The sequence below is a fragment of the Lithobates pipiens genome, unplaced genomic scaffold (genome assembly GCF_037356315.1).
Source record: "Lithobates pipiens isolate NorthernLeopardFrog02 unplaced genomic scaffold, aLitPip1_a1.2 Scaffold_10, whole genome shotgun sequence".
In the NCBI taxonomy this organism is placed as follows: domain Eukaryota; kingdom Metazoa; phylum Chordata; class Amphibia; order Anura; family Ranidae; genus Lithobates; species Lithobates pipiens.
In genome coordinates this window covers 220,985,266-220,999,872 of record NW_027507686.1, presented here as the reverse complement: position 1 = coordinate 220,999,872, position 14,607 = coordinate 220,985,266, and the positions used below count along the sequence as shown (strand labels likewise).

At 41.4% G+C, this 14,607-nt stretch overlaps 1 protein-coding gene across 6 annotated transcripts in view; it reads left to right on the top strand.

The window, feature by feature from the left end:
• The window catches only part of DGKZ (diacylglycerol kinase zeta), a 341,151-nt gene that overhangs the window by 292,040 nt on the left and 34,504 nt on the right, over positions 1 to 14,607 (top strand). For all 6 annotated transcript variants that reach the window (XM_077461740.1, XM_077461769.1, XM_077461759.1 and 3 more), the window contains 3 exons: positions 3,512 to 3,581; positions 4,977 to 5,017; positions 7,071 to 7,345. In XM_077461740.1, the coding sequence (XP_077317866.1) occupies positions 3,512 to 3,581; positions 4,977 to 5,017; positions 7,071 to 7,345 (386 nt within the window). The remainder of the gene's footprint in view (positions 1 to 3,511; positions 3,582 to 4,976; positions 5,018 to 7,070; positions 7,346 to 14,607) is intronic.

Below are 14,607 nucleotides of genomic sequence, written 5' to 3'. Positions count from 1 at the left end.
GAAGGGATATGCAATTAGCGGAACTCTAGCTGTTGCAGAACTACAAGTCCCATGAGGCACAGCAAGACTCTGACAGCCATAAGCATGACACCCAAAGGCAGAGGCATGATGGGACTTGTAGTTTTGCAACAGCTGGAGGTCCGCTAATTGCAGATCCCTGATCTATGGCAACACCACCAATGCCAGCTAGTCTGCTGGGCTGATTTCAGATGTAGCTAGACGGCTGGGCTCAGGCGTAAAGTGGTTGTAATCTCTTACATACACCTAGTGAAGTGAGTGTCCTCAGGGTAATACACAGAGATTAAACAAATCCTCCTACATAAGTTGTTCCTGTTTTATCTGCAGCCTTCTCTCTGCAACTTCCTAAAACACATGAACCAAGGGCTATTTTTGAGCTTGAGAAGGAAGGTGGCGAGGATCTGAGGTCACACACTGCACAGAATAAAGAGGAGAAACCAGTGTAATCTGAGAACTGAGTGGAGGAAATGGAAATGCCCCCCTCTAAACAGCTCACAGAAATACATGGACAGCTAAGGCTGTCAAACGCCTGCAAGGAAACTTGGAATAGGCAGCCGTACACTGCAACGAGATACCAATAAAAACGTCATTATTGTAATGTAGACAGATGCAGTCACAGGGATGAACGAAAGATTAAAGGGGATGTAAAGGCAGATGTTTTTTTATCTTAATGCATTCTATGCATTAAGATAAAAACCTTCTGTGTGCTGTAGCCCCCCTGAGCCCATCTGAATACTTACCTGAGCCTCATCTCTGTCCACGAGTCCCTTGACCATCCAGAACTCTCCCTCCTGATTGGCTGAGACACAGCAGTGGCGCCATTGACTCCCGCTGCTGTCGATCAAAGTCAGCCAATCAGGAGAGAGAGGGGGCGGGGCTGAACCACAGTGCCGTGTCTGAATGGACACAGGAAGCCGCGTCTCAGCTCAGGTGCCCCATAGCAAGCTGCTTGCTGTGGGGGCACTCGACAGGAGGGAGGGGCCAGGAGAATCGGAGAGGGACCCGAGAAGAGGAGGATCTGGGCTGCTCTGTGCAAATCTACTACACTAAGCAGGTAAGTATAACATGTTTGTTATTTAAAAAACAAAACAAAAAAAAATTGACTTTACAATCACTTTAACATGTTTAACACATCTTGTGCTTAGTCATGATCTAGGTCCCTCTGACGCTTCCCAGAAGGTTGCGGGCAGGAAGGGAGTAGAACTTCTGCTCAGAACGCCTAGTCACCTGTGAAAATTGCATACCCACTCCTCCCTGGAAAAAAATTTAATCCAAATGTAGTTGGGGGGGGGGGGGGGGAGCAAAAGCGAAACTTACCCTTTGGGTGAAGTTCTGCTTTTAGCTCTCACATAGAGGTTATTGGACTGCAGTTATTTTAATTACCCCTTGCTCTGCAGCATATACTGTACCTTCTTTCTTCTCCTTATTCCCACTGCTCCATTCTTCCACCAGGTTTGAGGGGAAAAAGCCCTGTACAAGCTCCACATTACTCCAGGCAGAGCTTACACAGAGCTGAGGACTCTCCCTGCCATGTGCCAGCACTGGTCCAATCACCAAGCACCGGCACTGTCACATGCTCCTCATACGTGGAAGCATCAAGTATGGTCTTCACTTTTGGTGAATGAAAGGAGCAGCAGGGGAGCCAAGGAAAGGTGTGTATGTTCCTCCTGGGATACAAAAAACACAGTCACTTCCAGCGCTAATAGGTCTTCCAAGGTGTGGAGTAACAAATGTCAGATAAAATGGTGGTGTGAAAGGTATATATGGTATCCCAAAACTAGGTAGATTCTGCCTTCCTCAGATGGGGTAATCCGAAGGGAACTACAAGAAAAACAGAAATGGAAGGCGCGCACACCTAGTGCTTTACCAGAGGTCATTTAATAATAAGAAATTTTTGTATAAAAGTGCGTACTCACAAAATGCAACTGACAAAAGGCCATAAACACAGTGCATGGAAATGCACAGAACACGGGGTACCACTAACACGTTTCGGGGGCGCACCCCCTTCCTCAGAGCTAGGCTAGCGCTTTTCATTAATTGTTACACATTGAGGAATCATTATTAACGTTGTGCAAAAATTTATCCCAAACCCCTCCCCCCAGCTACTTCAGGCATGTAGAGGTTACACATGGATTGACCCATTTATCAATCCTGCATCCCATTTTTGCTTATGTGTTCCTACACCTGTATTCACCTGACTAAATATAAATGAATGTGTAATATATCATGGATTTGAATGAATTATCATTATTTGTGTATTTATGATGGAGTCTTGTTTTGGATATAGGTTTTTGATACGGATTCTGTAGTTTTTACATTAGTGCAACTATATATTATTATTTTTTTTTTATTAATAATTTCTTATGAACTTCTTTTTTTTATTTTTATCTTTTCGCTCCTTTTGAGGGTGTGGCTCTTTTTGACACACAATTTTCAATTCCACCATTCCCTATAAAAGGATTTGCCCATGGTGTAGGAGACTAACCTAGCTCTGAGGAAGAGGGCGCATCCCTGAAACACGTTAGCTGTACCCCGTGTTCTGGGCATATCCATGCACTGTGTTTATAGTCTTTTGACAGTTGCATTTTGTGAGTACCCACTTTTATACAAAAATGTCTTCTCATTAAATTATCTCTGGTAAAGCATTAGGTGTGGCGCGCCTTCCATTTCTGTTTCTCTTGAAGTTCCTCTTGGGTAAAGGGGACATTAACGCATACCCGTTTCTTTGTATAGGCAAAGCTCAGGTTTGTTATTCAAGGTAGTGCTGGACATATAAATGGGCACTTCTTTAGCAGTTTCAACCATTTTTTTATTTATAAAAGCACGTAAATGGATTACGATAACCAACTAGCAATCAATTTAAAAGAAACAACACCATTGGTGGTAGGTTTCCTTGAGACAATCATTTTTGACATTCAAATCTGGTTAAAAAAGCTACAGAAGTTGTCTTGGTACATTTTACCCCAAAACCCATGTCTTCTCCTCTACACCCTTCACATCAAATTTGCTCATACATGATACAGATATACAACTCTTGTCATTGCTGTGGCCATGTTGGAAGCAGAGTTGTCTCTGGTATGCTGATCATGCTCCAGGTCTATCCATAGATGATCATGTTTGTCCAGGGCTAAAAATATTGATACTGATATTGGGTGGACATGTTTGTTGAGGAGAGGGAGGAAGGATAAGGGCTTTGCTGTATGTGTAGGGTTACCCTTTAATCCTGGAGAAACTTTTAATATAAACAGAGCCTACTTTTTTGGGGGAAAAAATGGTGGGTGATAAAAAAAAAATCTATGTGACCACTGATGTTCCCTCTGCACAGCTCTTTCTTGCAAGATTAGCTCTAGAAAACCAGTAGTTGCTTTAGGGCTGTACTTACCTGGATGTATGTGCGTGCTTTCCTAGCAGTGTTTGGTGTTGTGCGCTGACATTTAGGCTTTCCTAGCAAGTTCCTTTACTCTACTAATGCTATTTCTTTCTGTGTGTTCAGGAGGATGGAACAAACAAACCTCAAATTGTCTCATCACAAAAGCTGTCCCCGAAATGGTGCTTCTTGGATTGTGAGTATTAAAGTGCACTTGTCTAAATGTCCTTTTCCAGTTTTGGGACCTTCCAGACGAGAGTTCTGTTTGGATTTGCCTGTCATTTTTTTCAGGCTGATCTGAACAGAAGCTCAGTGTTAGTCTGTGGACAGGGGGATGTGAATGGATCTGCAAAAATGAAACCGTTTGCGTCCCTTTCTGTTTTATGGACCTAAACATGACAGATCAGAGGTAAAGGGCTGTAAATGAATGCAACAGCCGCCTGCCTATAGACCTAACATAGGTCAGTTACAAGAAGCAAGAAAAAAACAAGCAAGAAAAAAACTGAATGGACACCGATATCACAAAAGTGACACCCATACCATTTTGTTCCAGTTCAGCAGGGGGATTGTTTAAGGATCAATCATGTGATCAACTATCTCAAAGTGTATGTCGGGTCAAGATAAAATAAAATATGCAGTACATCTCTCTAAAACAGGCTCATTTGCCTGTTTTTCTGTTTTAACCACTTCAATACCGGGCTTATTTTGGCACCTCTCTCCTACATGTAAAAATCATAATTTTTTTTGTAGAAAATTACTCAGAACCCACAAACATTATTTGTTTTTTTAGCAGACACCCTGGGGAATAAAATGGAGGTCATTGCAACTTTTTATCTTGCACGGTATTTGCGCAATCATTTTTTCAAACACCCTTTTTTGGAGAAAAAAAAAAACGATTTCATGAATTAAAAATAAAACAAAACAGTAAAGTTAGCCCAATTTTTTTGTGTAATGTGAAAGATGATGTTATGCCGAGTAAATAGATACCAAACATGTCATGCTTTAAAATTGCGCACACTCATGGAATACTGCCAAACTTCAGTATTTAAAAATCTCCATAGGCGTCGCTTTGAAAATTTTTACAGGTTACCAGTTTAGAGTTACAGAGGAGGTCTAGTGCTAGAATTGTGGGTACTCGTGCCAGGTGCAGGTACCTGCTTATCGCATTCTGGCTGCGTGCCCCCAACCCGGACATGCTGGATCACGTTCTAGGTACGTGATCCAGCACAGGAGAGCCTCCTTGCTGTTTATATATAGTATACGGCCAGCAAGTGGTTAAACGAAAATCATTTGTTCTGTTCACATACAAGAAATTTTTTGGAGTATGTCCCTTTGGAAATTTTTGTTTGCAAAGTCTGAATTGGATTCCGAAAGTTGTGCACAGTACATACTATACAAAAATGAACGATCGTGCCTCGTGCCAAATTATTCTTCCACTTTTCTCATAGTGTGTACCCCCCTTTAGTTGTCACAGCAGGCTGGAATATAAAAGAAAGTATTTAATTATTTGCTGTGGCAAATGTTTTGATAATGGTGTGGAGTATTTAAAACCTCCGGGAAAAAAAAATGTGATTTTGTTTTCCTCTTGCAGCCACCACTGCTGACCGGTTCTATAGGATTGATAGAGCACAGGTAAGACACTATGTTAAATCTTTCATGGTTGCTTGTTGCAGGATGTCCCAAGGGTGGTGGTATGGATAGTGATTAGAACAAAGGCAGACAACCTGACAATACCTCCATCACTGCCTTACAATGCCCTGTAGATTATAGATGGGCATGTGTCTAGACACTGCAGACCTGGACTTGCCATTAAAGCCCAAACTGACTCTCACATCTTGTTTAATTCATTATAGTTCTGTATCCCCACAAGTTTTGATTTGTGACTGTTTTTTACTTTCAAATATTTTTTTCCCAGTAAAAATGCTGCTTTCTGCCCTTCCTCTCCAGTGCTCTATGCTTGCATAGCTACATCTCTTATCACAAGTGTCCTGACATAGGGTTGTATTGCAGAGGAAGAGGGGCATGTCTGATCAGGCTTCTTGCTAAAGTAATAAAAGTGAATGGGAAGAACAAAGAAATGGGCCCAGTCACTTGACATGTCAAAGCCACATGACGAGGTATTCTTCAGTCATGGTAGGAGCAAAAAAATGGGCCTAGTCACTTGACATGTCAAAGACACATGACCAGGTATTCTTCAGTCATGGTAGGAGCAAAAAAAATGGGCCTAGTCACTTGACATGTCAAAGACACATGACCAGGTATTCTTCAGTCATGGTAGGAGCAAAAAAATGGTCCTAGTCACTTGACATGTCAAAGCCACATGACCAGGTACTCTTCAGTCAAGCCCCCCCCCCCCCCCCCATGGGGTTGTCTCTGCAGAGAGAGTTCCATATAGGAGCACAAGCTCAACACCATAGCCCATATTTTACAAATCGGCCATAATAAAATGTGGACTGAAGTGTGCAGAGGATAATAATGAGCAGTTATTGTTATCAGCTCTCAATACTAAATGGGCCCCAGAGTGTATTAGATCTAACCTGGGTGCCTTTAAGAACTCTACGCAACTCTTTTAAAAGAAAAATGGAGTTAAAGTAAAACTAAACTCTTGCAAAAGAATACCTGGTTTTGTAGAGGACTTGTCGGTAATGCAGGATTGGATCACTTTTTTTTTTGCCTTATTTTGTTCATATTTCTCTTTCACCGCTGTGAACGTCCTATGGACTCTTTGTAGGATCTTCCTGCGGATGTGTGGGCACTTCAGAGGTAGCTGAATGTCTCAGTTTAACTGCAGTGACTATAGCCTTGCCAGTCTACTGTGCACCAAAAAGAGTGACAACTCTGCAGCTGAACTGCTCAAGCTTTACAGTAATAGAAGTGCCTGGGAATGTTGCTGATAAGATCATTATATATGATTTTATTAAAAAGGGAAATCTAAACAATCAAACTTGTTGACTTAACAGGAACATGTGCAGAAACATATTTGGATTAAAGTGGATATAGAGTATGGGATTTCAGATCATCTGTGGCCACTCTTGCCACGAACAGTTAATGCAGCTCTGAGCAATCCTCATATCTTTTTTCAGTGACATAAAACTGACAAACTGTGAAATCTTTGTCAGTTCTTCCCCCTTGCTGTGATTGTCAGGTGATTTACATATCTCGTGCACTAGCCTAAAACCTGCATTATTTTTTTAATTCCCACCCCCACTCCTTCCTTCAGCAGCTCTGCAAGGATTGGCTGTTCCACACCTCAGCATGATTTGGCATGCTGAAGTCATGTGGGGACTTTTCTGTGTTTTGACTGGATGTTAGTGATCATAGCAGAAGTTCAGTGTAAGAAATACACAGGAGAAAATGCATGTTGATAAGGGGAGTGTAGAGGTGGGCGGGTGTCTACTGACATCACCACTCCACCCACTGAGCCCTGGAAACAGACCCACCCACAAAATCTGCAGTTTTTCGGGTCTCATAGCAGACAGAGGGGAGACATTTGACAGATAAGTATACATGCAGGAGGCATGTATATCCTTCTAGATAGCCAATATTGCAGTAGTTTAGAAAGGATGAGTGTGGTTTACATCCACTTTAAGTGTTTGAATTTAGATGCATTTTGAGACTGTGGAAATGGAGGTTGTTGTACAGAATCTATCTAATCATCATATCACACTTACCCATTCTTTTCTAGGAGCACCTGAACTACGTACTGGAAATCTGCCAGGATGAGTTGTATGTTCTGGACCCAGAGCTGATCATTACCCAGTCTGTAGGCACTTCCCCGGCACTGCCCAATTCTAAAGACCAGCCGACCAATACCAACCCACACTTCCAGTTCCCAATGCTCCCGCCATCATCTCCTCCTGAATCCCCTGAACTTACGGAGCCTCATAATGGATTTCCGCATGCAGGCAGAATGTGTATCAACAGTTCTGTGACCAAGTCAGGAGACACGTGCAAGCAGAGGTACTTTCCAGGAGTATTATTGTCATGGTACTTGTGCATTGTGACTTACCCATGTGGTGAGATCAGAACAGGGTGATGGCTAGTTGGCATTCATTACATCCAGAAAAAGCATTATGTTGCAAACAAGTTTTCTTTTACTTTTATGCAAATTTTATATTTTTCTTTGAGACCATTGCTCTGGTCATCCGACATAATTTTGATAGCATCTTTTGTAAACTTAAAGTAGAAATACGGCCAAAGCTCCAAGCGGGGGACAGCTGCAGCCACATAGGTGAGTATGTATGTTCAATTATTTTATTTTGATCCCACACTTCTCTTTTAACCACTTCCCACCCCCATGACGTCATATGATGTTGTGGACTTTGGGTGGAGATATTTGGATGATGCCTGCAGCTACAAGATTGCTTTTACAAGCAGTAGTAGGGGACGTTCCCCTTCCCACCACCCAACGGCACCTCTTGGGGCTCTCACGTGTGATTGGGAAGACAGAAATCTGATGAAGCAGTGGATCTGGGTTACCACAGAGCTGGCCAAGGATCAGACGGTCCCCGGTAGGGTTGCACCGATACTAGTATCGTTATCGGTGCTGATACAGAGTATTTGCACAAGTATCGGTAGTCGTGCAAATGCACCTATACCTGAAACCGATACTTTCAGGCTTGGTTCTTTGAGGTCTCAATGGGTTTCCCCTGTTGACAGCTGAAGTGTTAAAGAAGTTCCGGTGAACTGTCAAAAAAAAAAAGCAGACGGGAATGTTTATTAACAACATTGCTCAGCCCTGAAACACTAAAATAAAAAGAAACATTGTTTCTTTTTGAATCTTTCTGTTTCTTCATCTGCAGATCAAAGGGGTGAACAAATGTTCCTCTGTTTAACCCCTTATAAATCCTTAATTTACTGTAATCAGCCTTAATTAACTCCCTGTTCGCCTCCATTTAATTATTTTCCTGCTTTTTTTTTTTTTTTTTTTTTTTGTTCACGTCTATTTTATAAACGATAAACAGTTAAAAAAAAAAATTAGTTTGCTTTGTTAGTGAATAATTTTACACATATATATTAACATATATTTACACGTTTCACATTGAAAAAGCTCAAAATAAAAAAAATAAAAAAATCTATTTATTTCATTTGTCTATAACTTTTCAATGCTTTGTACCATTGCTGACAGCTGAAGTGAAAATTAAACAGTTGCGGTAGGTTTCGGTAATTGGTATCGGCGAGTACTAAAAAAAAAAAAAAAAAAAAGTATCGATGCTTGTACTCCTAAAAAAAATGTGCATCCCTTGTCCCTTGTCCACGGCCATCACTTATGACCCTGGAAGACCAGAAGCAATGTTATAACCTCACTTCTGGTTTTGGCAGATGTAAACACTGCCATTGTTTTCCCCTATAAAGCAGAGATCAATGTTTTTTTTTTTTTTGTTTTCTTTTTTCGTGCTTTGCAGGGTAGAGAAGATACCTGGGGTCCTATAGATCCCAGATCTCTTCACAAAGAGGCCCTGTCAGCCTTATTTCTATCAAAAGGGATATTTACTATTATTTATTTCTTGTGAATAGGAATAAAAGTGATTAAAAAAAAATTGAAGGGACAGTGTAAAAAGTCTAATTAAAAAATACATTTTAAAGCACCCACGTCTCCTCGCGCTTCAATGCAGAAGTGAACACATACATAGGTCGCGCCCGCATATGTAAACAGTGTTCTCACCACACGTCAGGTATTTTCGCGAGCCTCAGAGCGAAAGCAATAATAAAGCGATTTTTAATTACCATATTTTGTCGCCATTCCACGAGCGTGCGCAATTTTAAAATGACATTTTAGATATCTATTTACTCAACGTATAATCATGTGTTATATTTTTACAAAATGCAATTTAAAAAAAAAAGGGTTATACATTGTGTTTTTTGCATTAAAATTAATTGAAGTGTATTTTTTTTTTTTAACTGCATTTGGAAAATGTCTGCACAAATATCGTGTGGCATAACAAATTGCAACAATCACCATTTTATTCTCTAGGGTCCCTGTTAAAAAAAAAAAAAACAACAAAAAAAAAAACATATATAATGTGTGGGGGTTCTGAGTCGTTTTCTAGCAAAAGAATACTGATGTAGGAGAAAAATGTAAAACTGGGCCTGGGTGGCAACAAGTTAAAGGGAACCTGCCCTGACTTTTTGATTTGTTAAAGTGGAGGTACCTACCTAGTACTTGCAGTTAATATTCTTTTTAACTTATCTGTAAGGTGGACCTAGATCCTGTCCACTGCCTTCCCATATACCAATTGTAGCACTTCAGCAATTGCACTGAATTGTTGAATGGTTCTTTATAGGAGCACAGAATTGATCTGGTGAATGAGAACACCCATTCCTATGCTTTATTTATAACTAGAAAGGCATGATAGGTTTAGTTTATTGTAGGTCAACAGATTCATTGGTTAAATATATTCCAGGTAGCCCAAGCTCCAGATCTTAACAGTGTAGCTTGTGCTAGAGCCTGCAGAGGCTTGGTTTCCCTAGTTGTTGTTTTCACTGCTGCAAACAACTAAATCTACATCTGTTTTCAGTTTAGCTCTAAGTGCTCCAGACTGGCAGCCTGTACCAATCAAAACCAATTATAATATAACACTGAAGACACAAGGCAGCAAGCACGCCAACACATGAAAATAAATTGCATTCATAGGATTATTCCATTTTCCCAGCAAAAGCGCACCCAAATCAGGCAGTGTGACAAAATGATCAAATATTGTTTTGAAGTTCACTGTGAAAGAAAGACTTCCATTTAAAGTGTATGTCAGACCAACATTTCACGTTCCTGATATGTGTCTGATATCGTGTGCTTAAAGCAAGAGTTCTGACGTTTTTTTTTTTGTTTTTGTTTTTTTAAAGTCAGCAGCTACAAATACTGCAGCTGTTGACTTTTAAAATAAGGACACTTACCCACCCAGCGCGCCCGCGATGTCGGCACCTGAAGCCGATCTCTCGATCGTCTCTCGGGTGCTGCCGCCATCTTGGGTACGGGAATCAGGAAGTGGAGCCTTGCGGCTTCACTTCCCGGTTCCCTACTGCGCATGCGCGAATCGCGCTGCGCAATAAGGATGGTCCCCGCTGTCTCTGGGATCCGTGTGTTTCCCAGCAGGCAGCGGGGGACCCGCAGGAAGTGGCATAAATATCCGCAGATTCTGCGTATATTTATGCCGGAAGTGGGTGCAAATACCTTTACTGTACAGGTATCTGCACCCCCTCCCCCCATGAAAGGTGCCAATTGTGGCGCCTGAGGGGGAGAGGGTTCCGATGAGCGGAAGTTCCACTTTAGGGTGGAGCCCTGCTTTAAAGTGGAGTTCCCACAAAAAAAAAATAATAATAATAATTAAAGTCAGCAGCTATAAATACTGCAGCTGCTGACTTTTAATAATCGGACACTTACCTGTCTCAGGGTCCAGCAATGCGGGGGTAACTAAGCCCCCCCCCCCCCGTCTCCTCCTCCTCTCTGCGGCCCCGGCATTGTCACTGTGGGCGCCCGGCTGTGGCTTCACAGCCGGGCATGCACTGCAGATGCGAGAGCCGCGCGCTGTGACTGGCCGGGCAATCAAATGGGACCTGTGACATGCCCCAGATGATTGCCAAGAGGGAGGGGGAAGAGGTGAACTTACTTCCAGCACCGCGGTGCCCCCGGGAGGAAGTGGGAGCTGGATGCCTCTAAAAAGAGGGTTTCTGCTCCCCCCAAAAAAATGACATGCCAAATGTGGCATGTCAGGGGATCACCGTCCTTAAAATGGAAGTTTCATTTTTGGGTGGAACTTCACTTTAAAGCATAATTCCTTTTTTGTTGAGAAAAAAACATTCTCCTCTGGGTGATTTATGATAATGCAAGGATTTTAACAAACGTCGCAGTTTCCTACCTTTTGGTATTCTGAAGAAATCCCGGTTTGTTCCTGTGTACCCCTGTTCTGTGTGAGTCTAATGGGAGTGGTTTCATAATTATCAACCAGCTGCTACAGAATCAGGGCACTAATGAGGAAAGCTGCTGGGTCTGCATCCCTTTAGATGTTATTTCCTATTGGGTGTATCTTACCAAAAACAACATTTTTGTTGCTGGGGAGTGCCAAAAATCTGTCTTGTATCTTATGTAGACTTTTGGGGAAATCACTGAGCCAATCACACAAGCAGGAAATTATGTTTCTGGGGGGCGTTCTGTACAAATTCTGTGTACAGAACGCATATAGGTAGCCATATTGCATTGCACTTTACAGACAATTACAGAGCGGCAGATTGAAAAGGAAAAGTAATTTTTAATAACATTCTATTACAATATGACTTGTGCCACAATTGTATACGCTATATTATTATTACTCTTTACTTCCCGATTCCCTCACCAAGAATGAGGCAGGCAGCAGCTGAGAGCCGATCGATTGATCGGCTTCGGCTGCCGATTCAATTGATCGGCTTTGGCTGCCGACATCGCTGGACTCCAGGAAAGGTAAGTGTCCATTTATTAAAAGTCAGCAGCTGCAGTATTTGTAGCTGCTCTCTTTTAATATTTTTTTTTTTAGGTACACTTTAAGGCTAGTGATCACAGCCATTTATTATCACATATTTTTTTGGATCCTTTTTTAAATCATAATAACAGAAATCACCCAAATGGCACTGATAAAAAGTTTACCCTGGAATGTTTGTCCTTGGTACAGACACAGAAGGTGGCACACACAGTTAAAATAGTAATTAAACGTTCATTTCTCACATTTGTGGCTTTTTAAATCACAATTAGTGTCTGTATATAAATAGTCAATGAGTTTGTTAGCTCTCACATGGATACCTTAAGCAGGCTAGACGCTGACCCATGAGGAGGTAGAAAAGAACAGTCAAAAGACCTGCGTAACAAAGTAATGGAACTTTATAAAGATGTAAAAGGATATAAAAATATGCCCAAAGCCTTGAATATGCCATGCCCAGTGTCTTTGCAGCCTTGCACAGTGTCCATCTGCAGCCTTGTCCATCATTGCACACTTGCCCAGTGTCCATCTGCGGCCTTGCCCAGTGTCTTTGCACCCTTGCCCACTGTCCTTCTGCAGCCTTGTCCATCATTGCACCCTTACCCACTGTCCTTCTGCAGCCTTGTCCATGCCAGTGTCCTTCTGCAGCCTTCTCCATCATTGCACCCTTGCCCAGTGTCCTTCTGCACTGTTGTCCATCATCACACCCTTGCCCAGTGTCCATCTGATTTTCCCCTGATTGTAAGGGTAAAAAAGTGTGTGTTATACGCTGATAAATACGGTATTTATACACAGACACTAATTGCGATTCAAAAAGCCACAAATGTGGGAAATTAACCTTTAATAGCCATTTTAATCTGTGTGTGCCTTCTGTGTCTGTACCAAGTCCAAACATTCCAGGGTATGTAAACTTTTCATCAGGGCCCTTTGGGTGATTTCTGTCATCATTATGATTTTAAAAGGAGCCAAAAAACAATGTGATAATAAATGGCTTTGTGTGATCCCTATCCTTGGGGGAAAAAAGACAGTTTTGTTGCATGATTAGTCATATTTTCAATATAAATGCCAAAATTTCACAATTTCTGCCAGGGTATGCAAACTTCTGAGTACAACTGTATATATGTGTGTGTATGTGTGTGTGTGTGTATATGTGTGTATATATATATATATATATATACAGATTCAGACGTTAAATGATGGGGTGGAGGGGCACGAACTGAGAAACATTGATGTGGAAGGGGGAACGATGGACTCTAAAGCCCCATACACACAATCAGAATTTCTGCCAGCAAAAGTCGGATGTGAGCTTTTGAAATTCCGACCGTGTGTATGGCTCCATTGGACTTTTGCTGGCAGAATTCCAGCCAGCAAAAGATTGAGAGCAGGGTCTCTATTTTTCGGGCCGGAAAAAGTTCCGACCAGAAATTCCAATCGTCTGTACAAATTCCGACGTGCTAAATTCCTACGCATGCTCGGAAACAATTTGACGCATCCTCAGAAGCCTTGAACTTAATTTTCTCGACTCGTCATAGTGTTGTACATCACCGCGTTCTTGACGGTCGAAAGTTCAGAGAACTTTTGTGTGACCGTGTGTATGCAAGCCGAGATTGAGCGGAATTCCGTTGGAAAAACCATCCAAGTTTTTTCCGATGGAAAATCTGTTCATGTGTACGGGACATTAGGAGAGGGGAAAGTAAGGACCCTGATATGAAAGGGGTGGGAAGACTCTGTTGTAAAAGGTGTGGGGAACGGAGGACTCTGATGTCAAACGGGGAAACTTTGAATTTTGATAATTCTGATGTGAAGGGGACCCCATTTCAAAAGGTGCCATAAGTAAAGAAAACTGCTCTAGACAACCTCCAAAGAAGCCCCCCGCCTTCTCCTCCAGTGGTAACACGATTTATAACTGCAAAGCTGGTTGCAAATAAAAGCTGGGGAGGCTTGCGGGCCACAACGTAAAAAGCACAACGGTTTCCTCTTTTTTTTTTTTTTTTTTTTTTTTTTTTTACTGACTACCAAACGATCTACAATAAATTTGCAGTTATCTTATAAAACAAAACAGAGCTTTGCTTAAAATAAAAAGGGAGGATGCACAATACCACAAATAGCTGCTTTTGATGAATAGCAGTTGATGAGCCTTTTTAGATTTGGCGATGTCTTTTGACCACTTTCCCTCGCCAGCAATGCATTTTTATAATTTGGTTTGTGGGTCTCCTAATCCCAGTCTTAAAGTTTGTGGCATGTAAATAATACAGAAGGATTTACAAGTGGAGAGATTTAATGATATGGTTTTGCATGCGTACATGTGGAACCGGCATCTGGACCTAATAGAAATGTTTAAACAAACAAATCATCCTTCATACTTATTACACAAGGCAATCTATAAAACGCTTGGGGCGGCTGGCCGTATTATCGCTGTGGCCTGGTGCTGATGGGTAATAGACATGTTCAAATCCTGACGGTCTTAGTCACCCTGGCTGAGTTCTACATTAAATGATAAAAGCTAAACTTCCTGTGTTTACACAAGGTTCTTTAAAATAAATAAAATAAAGAAAGTGACATTTTGTAAAGGTCAGTCTGCTGAAAACTGGCGTTTTTTATATTTTTTGGTAGATGCTGGAAAATGAAATAACCTATTAGTTTCTTAGAATCTATTTCCATGATGGTCAATTTTCTTAATATTAGCGACCTTACATCACCAAAAGGACACGCGTATTATTCAGTAAATGTAATACTACAGAAAGCATACATACTACAGGAGATGTTTAAAAACAACAG